Here is a 7,952-nt window from a genome sequence, read left to right as displayed (position 1 = left end):
CAATCTGCACCCCACGATCAAGAAGGTTTAATTAAACCTTTATACTAGGTTTTATTCACTTGTTACTTACTTATGCTCCATTCTGAAATAGTCCCAGCTTCTGCAATTTTGAACGTTATAAGAACAAGGGCCCAGCACTCTGTATACATATATATACATATACATACGCAAGGATTACACATGCATCACATATACACGCACATATATACACACGTGAGTGTTCCAACTGAATTATTCGTAGTTCACCTTTTGTCTCCAGGAGAAGGGAGTAGGACAACTGCTATGCTGATGACGTCTCCCGAGGTAGAAACGCGTCTCCGCTGCTATCTTCTTATCTTCAGACAACTAGATTGACTTATCCTTCTTAGATGACAGACCAGTTTTGGAGAGTTCTTGATCCTTGAAATTTTCTCTTCTTCTCGTTTGGAGTTGGTTCCAATTGGCACCAAGGAATTGGTCCAACCAACATGAAAGGGGAAATAATTTCAATAAATCAACAAATATTCTTGTTTGTTATTAAATAAATGGCACGAGCCGCTTTGTATTATTTCTGTTAACTCACTTTCTTTTCGTGTGGTGTGGTGTGTGTGTGTGTGCTTGTGTTTGTGTGGTCGAACAGTTGTTGGCTGAAACCCGCATTACACGAAGTTTCATAGAGATTTATGATAGGTTTTTGAATTAATTAAACACGTGTTTACGCAGTCTGTTTATGCACACACACACACACACACACACACACACATCTGCCCCTTGTCTTTTGTTAAAAAAGACATTAGGCACATTACATATTAAGTAGTTTCGCTCTTTTATCGAATCGTTGTACGTGAGCCAAGTGTCACGACATCTCACGACACTATTGAATCCCCCCCCTACATTTTCCTCTTCTCAAAGCAACACTTTTGTCTTTCTTTTGTCAATTTTGGGCTCAACACTCTTTTCTCTCTTTCGTCCTCGCTCATTTCCTTGACAGATTTCATTTCCCAAATGCGAATTTTCTCTTACAATGCTTTCGTTACTATCATCATCATCATCATCATCATCATGACCATCACCATCATAACACGAGCAGACTTTATTGTGTCGTTGCCGCTCCTCTCCCCACTCAGCTCATACTTTAACTTGGCCATCGCTTACCTTTCCACCTCAGTGATTCACAGCCGTTTCTTTCACTTTTAATCTCTTTTTCTTTTGCCAAAAAAAACACACTGGCATTTCATATTACTTGAGGGGAGGGGTGCGTGCGCGCGTGCGTTTGTTTTCTTTTTCTCCGTTCCGCGACACGACATTCTCAGTCTTGTCTTGTCTCTAACTCCGACCTCCTCCATCTTCCCTCCACCCTAGTCTCTATCTGCTTTGTTCGTTATCTATCAATCTAGTCATTCTTTGTGAATGTAGACACACCAATGTGTATGCATGCATGTGTGTATGTATAGATATCTTTCTAGTTGTCCATCTATTCTATCAATCAGTCTGTCTGTCTGTCTAGCTATCTGTCTTTATCTTTCCCTCTCTACCTATCTATCACTCTATCTGTCTCTCTAGCTGTCTTTTGTTTGTTTCCTTGTCTATGTTGTTATTTAACCCCAGGCTGACCGTAAAAAGCAGACTTATGTACATCGGCGTTCCGGCTGTGACCATCTTGTCTTTTGACATCAGACACTACATCATCAACTTTGTACTTTTTACGTTAAAAAGTTATAATTTGAGGGAGGTTTGGCTGTTATCTCCAAAACGTCGAGTAATTATTGTTGTTCTTACCCCGAGTCGATCCTGATCGAACTGATTTATAATAATACAACATTCAAACCGTGCCATTGTTTAGGGATAACAATCTAAGACTCGCTTACGTAACGTTTTCCGTCCCTTTTCAAGCTAAATCGCCCTCAAATACTCTTCACCTCTTTAAGGTGGAAGATGTTACTTAAGAGTGATTTGGCTGTTATTTCCAGAAGGTCGTGCCACCACGTAGAGGTTTCATCTGTCTTATCATTGCACAGCTTATCTAGTTAATCTAATGTATTTATCTAAGTGTAAAGAAAGGAGATTAAAAAGATAAAGTAAAGTCCACCACTGGAGCCATGTTCATGATGAGAGAGAGAGGGGGGGGGGAGACAGGCAGATCATTTCGAGCTGCCACTCGCTCTTTCGCCCATTCCTTTCTTTCTTTGCAATTCCTCTTCGCACCGTATTTTCTTTTACTCCATCTACACTTAGCCATCTCTTTTCTTTCTCTCTGCAGCTCTTGTCTCATTTACTCTGTCACGCACGACTTTCCCTGTCATGTAATCTTCCCATTCTCTCTCTCTCTCATTCCCTTTACTCTGTCACACATCCCCCCTCTCTATTTAACAACTATTCACTGTCACTTCTACTCTTGTAGCTTTTTTTCTAGTCCTTCTCCCGTCTACTCTTTCTCTAACTTCTATCTATCTACTTAGCTTCATCTTAATTTCTCCCCCTCCTTCCTCGTTTGAACTTTTCTATCTCTCACACTCCTTCTCTCACTCTGGCTTTGTCCGCTTTCTCTTTATCTCTGCCTCCTACTCTGTTAGTCCTGTTGCTGTGACTACTACCGAAAAGCTAAGAGGCGTCGTCGAATGGCAGGTGGCTTATCACGTGACCGAGCTCTTAAGATCTACCGCTTCTACCACCACCACCACTACCGCCACCGCCACCATCATCATCTTCATGATCACTACCACTATCACTCATCGCGACAATTATTCCTCCTACCACCACACTGTCGCCACCGCCGTCACAGTTACCTTCTCGTCGCCGCCACCTCTACCATTCCACCACCACCACCACTACGATTATTACTAAGTAGCACACCGCTGCCGTCGCCACCACCACTATCATTACGACCTCTACCACAAACACAGCAGCAACACAATAAATATCTTTGCCTTTCTCTCTCTCTCTCTCTCTCCCTCAGCACACCCTTCTCCTTCAGTCACGCACAACACTCCCCCCTCTTACTACACCCCCAACAGCAACAGCAACAACACCTAGCAACACAACGTGGGAGCCTCTACGTGATCGCATGGCTTGCTCGAAATAGCAGCTTGGTCTCCCTTAATATCTTAAATAAAGAATCTGATGTAGTTTTGCAGTCTTAAAAAGGACGGCATGGTGACAACTGCCATGGTTTTCTTTTGCGGTCTTTCCCCGATTCAGGGTTGATTTGGTGCTAAACAACAACAACAACAACACAAGCGCCGCCGCCTCCACCACCACCACCACCTCCACCATTCCGACTCTATTTACTAACATCAGTAGCAGCACAATAACAAATCTCCCATGCTGTAACGACCCTCACCAACCAGTCTTACTACTTACCACTCATACCAGCAACAAGAAGAAGAAGCACGAAAACAACAAACCGTCACCTACCACCACCACCACCACCACCTCTACTACTACTACTACTACTATCTCCAGTAGTACAATAACAAACCGCCCTGCCGTGTCGTTCGTGACAGACACAAACACACGCACGCACACACACACGGATCCCTACCGACACCGTCTCCGTCTCCGCCATAAAACCCCCACTAAAACAGGTACCCCACCATCAGCTTAACCAACTCGGCCGTCGACACTTCAACGATGCGGCTCTTTAACGCTACCAAAGCGAACTGTTCTTCTGCCAGATACTCCTCCTGTGCCAATTCTGCGGACAAACGGTGTCAAAAACACGGTACAGTTTACCTTTTTTCATTTGTTTTACACTTTTATTAACTAACAACAACTAGCATGCTAGAAATAGCAGGCAAAAAAATCCCCTCACTCTAATCACAAAAACATGCGCAAACATAATTCATGTACCTGTTGACTAAAATTTCCGTACATACGTGTGTTTATGTGTGTGTATATATATATATATATGTTTGTGTGTGTATATATATGTTTGTGTGTGCATGGATGTACGTATATATTATAGCTAATGCACTTCTACGGTTGTTTTCACACGTTCCTGTACCACTGCGTGGTCGCTTGACCGGGCAGCGATAGCAGCTAAATCCCTCCTTTAATCAAACACTACCACATGAAAATAATATATAAATAAATATAGGGAAGCGGAGCCTCTAACGTGGTCATTGGACCTGCTAGAAATAAAACCCAAATCCCACTCTGATCACGTTTTTCAAAAATGAATACTGGTCTAGTTTAGATCGGTCAGCTCTGACCTAGGGTTAAACATTAACACCCACGCAACATTATCACTATTGTCATCGTCATCACTATTGTCATTGTCATCACTGATGTTATTGTCACCGTTCCTTTCATATGCTGATCTATTTTCGAGTTGATGTAGCGTAGGCACAAAGAAGACTTCTTAAATGTTTGACCTCTTCCAACTTCTCCGTAGACATCAATAATTTCCTCCTCTCTCTATGCTCCTAAGCACTTTTAAGAGATTTATATATGTTTAATATTTCTTATTCACATTACGTCCAGTTGTGTATATATATACACACACTTATGAAAGATGCGCAAACATATACCTGTTGACTAAAATTCCCATACAATTATATCTACACACATAAATGCATATAAATACAGATAGACTGGTATACACCCTCTGAGATAGAAATACAGGCCGACAGATAGATAGGTAGACAGACACCGACTGAGATAGAAAGGGAGGGGCTTATCGATAGAGAGACAGATAGTCACAGATAGATAGATGGATGGATGGATGGACATGATCTCTGGTTTAACTCGATACCCATCTCTCGATATTTCCCCCCTCATTAACGCGTCTCTTAACCTGCTAGAAATAGCACCATAATCCTACCCAAATCATATCCTACTTAAAAAAAAAAATGATGTGCTGTTGGATGTACTACCTTGTAAAAACGATGAGATGGTCACCTTAGGAATGTCTCTGATCATAGACTCGATCATTGCAATAAACCACCAAATGTTTGCTGTCATTTCCTTCTGTGATAATTTATTTCATAAAAAAAGACGTTTTCTAGTTTACCTTTAAAATGTTGAGCAGTTACAAAGAAGCTGCTGCCCTCACCCCGAATATCGGTGTAATTCACACACACACACCTACATGCATATACCTGTTGCTATAATACCTTTAATATGAAATTTGTTAGTAATATCTCTAAATAAATATGCTTCTATCCATAACCTTGCTACCTGAACGATCGTACGCGCCGATTGAAGCGCGACTATTTCCAACAAATAAACTATGCGTTGAATACCTTCTTCCCGATGTCTACACCCTCAACTTTATATATATCCTTTTTCCCCCCTTCATAGTTTTAGTGTCAACTACGCTTTCTCTCTCTCTCCCTCATATGCACAAAGCATTTGTCTTCGCCCCTGGAACCTCATTTGCACCTGCAACCAAATTAATTTGCTTCTTACGTTGTACCTGCCAAGTTCACTTGGTTTAACTTCGACAACTGCTGCTGCTGCTACTACTACTACTACTACTACTACTACAAAACTGTGACTGCGTGATTGCGTGACTTGCTAGAAATAAGAGCCTAATTTCCTTCAAGAAATCCACATTGAAATAATGCAGTCCAGACTGCACTGCAGTCACGACTCTGAACGAACCCTTAAACATAGCCGATATCTGCTCGACCCCGCCTTAACAACGACTGCGCTTCCTTCAACCCTTTGTCATTTCGCGCGCTCAAACGTACGCGAAGGTAAACATGCCAAGACGAATCTATTATTGTTCTGGAATCGATATAAGTTCCTTTGCGGAAAACTTTGCTTTTGCTCCAATTCTATAATTTATGAAGATTTCACATGTATAAACACACACAGATATGTATACATACATGCGTATGTACATACGTACACACGCTATATATTAAACAGGAGGTGTATAATATTCATACACACAGACTTAACACTGGTGCTTACATAATATAAACACACGGCCTGTTTCTTTCTCATTTACACTCACACACACAAGCGTTTATGTGAGTGTATCCAGGCACACGCCCACCTTCACGTAATTTTAACGATTTATGTATACCTATGTTTATGTGTATGTGTGCGCCTGTGTATATACATTATATATATATGTGTGTGTATGTGTGTGTGCGGTGTATTCATGCATGCATTATACAATGTGTATAAGTATGTTTAATTAATTTTACTGTGTGCGTGTAAAATCAAACTACACACACACACACATAAAAATACACCAACCCCCACCCCATTAATCCATTAATCCACCCGGACCGCCCCCTCCCCCCGTGATGTTCTTTCTGCTGTCATTGACTTAAAAATGTTCAAACTGAACATCGCCCGTATCAATCTCACCTGCCTGGGAAAGCTGATTGAGACTTGTTCCTGTCTTTTCTCTTTAACGCCTGCGTATCGTCCCCGTCGCTGGTTTTTAAGTTGTAAGCCTGATTGAGCAAACCTACGACCATAAGTATTTTAGCTATAACCACCCCCGTCTCTTGTGGCTATAGTATATCTAGGACTACATTATTAAATGTGCGAGTAAAAAGTTGCGCAGGAGGTCGACAAAGGAACCCTAAACCTAACTAAAGTGTGGGATTCGAAGTTAAATTCGACTGCTATCTCTAATAGGTGGAACGGATATATAGTGGCCCTCTCTATGGTTCGTCTGGGCTGCAGGTTGGCTGAATCGTTAACGCGCCTTTTATCGATAAAATAAAGAACCAGTCAAATGTTGGTGTCGATCGATGTAATCGAGTAACACCCCTCCGGCATCTTCTCAGAATTGCAGGTCTTTTGGCTGAATAACAAACAGTTCTTTGGCCCTTAAAAACATCACCGTATAGAGAGGAACATGAACAGACGTTGTTTTGAGGTCGGTTAGATCTGCAGCTAGGGGAGGTACTGCTCGTGGCTATAATAGCAGACACTTGCCCAAGGTGACACGCAGTGGGACTGAACCCAGAACCATGTAGCTGGGAGGAAAACTTCTTACCACTTTTTTTTAATGGAATAAAAATACTTCAAATTTTGCTAAACATAAACAGCGCAATATTCTAAGTTCTGATTTGTAAACTTTGAGAGGAAAATCAGCTGTCGACAAACGACTAAATACACCGACCCAGTTAACCGAGTCTCTGATGTGACCACTTAAGCTACTAGAAATAGCAACCAAATCTTCCTGGTCACGCCTGCTGTGACCATCTCTCGTCCATCACTCAAATACAAAGTATCTAGAAGTTGTTGAACTAATCTCCTTTCCGTTTTTGTTTTCAACGTCAAGGTGTGATTTGAGGAATATTCGGCTGTTATGTTGAGCAGTCATGTAGAGGCCTCGTGTGCGTGCGTGCATATGTGTGTGTGTGTATGTATGTGTGTGTGTGTGTGTGTGTGTGTGTGTGTGTGTGTAAGCAGTGATTTATGCGTGGGAAAATATTTACTGTTGTTTAATCTCAGACCAACCTTGATCAATCAAACCTGTCATCGAAAAATTCCAGCCACGATTATCACTTCATTTTGTGTATCAGGGACTATTGTTGTCCTTTTCTTTTTTAAGGTGAATTTGGCTACAATTTCTAGCAGGCTGAGCAACCATATATAGGATCCTCTCATTAGCTTTTGTTGGCCGTTATGTGTTTTGTTTGGACTTTGATATAATGGGTGCGCGCCAATATATTGTTGTTTGAGTACGTTTGTGTATGTGTGTGTGTTCGTTAGAGGCATGAAACTGTTTATCAGTGTTTCGGTCGATAACTGATGAAGAATTTGGTTCCTTCTGTGTTCGTCCTCTGAGTACGTTTTTCAGGATTTAATGCATTTTTCGTGTGTGAGAGAGAGACATTGATAAACATGCACACATACACGCGTGAAGGAATGTATAAACGTGAGTGTATACAGGTTATCTTTCGAAACTATTTCAAACTGCAAGTACACTATACATCGTTTACATTTTACACACCGCTTTTCGTCAAATATACACCAAAGTGTGGGAACTGCGGAGTGGA

General features: G+C 41.4%; 1 protein-coding gene across 2 annotated transcripts in view; it reads left to right on the top strand.

The window, feature by feature from the left end:
• Positions 1-7,952, top strand: part of LOC106877549 (uncharacterized) — an 86,724-nt gene that overhangs the window by 43,427 nt on the left and 35,345 nt on the right. The window contains exon 1 of one of the 2 annotated variants that reach the window (XM_014926476.2): positions 2,969-3,700. The exons of the other annotated variant lie outside the window; for it this stretch is intronic. Coding sequence (XP_014781962.1) covers positions 3,610-3,700 — 91 coding nt within the window. The 5' untranslated portion in view covers positions 2,969-3,609. Of the gene's footprint in view, positions 1-2,968; positions 3,701-7,952 lie in introns of those variants that run through there. 2 annotated transcript variants of the gene reach the window in all.

This window comes from Octopus bimaculoides, chromosome 20 (genome assembly GCF_001194135.2).
Source record: "Octopus bimaculoides isolate UCB-OBI-ISO-001 chromosome 20, ASM119413v2, whole genome shotgun sequence".
NCBI classification, from domain to species: Eukaryota; Metazoa; Mollusca; class Cephalopoda; order Octopoda; family Octopodidae; genus Octopus; species Octopus bimaculoides.
Note: the sequence above shows the minus strand (reverse complement) of the source record. Positions and strands in the feature narration are given on the sequence as shown.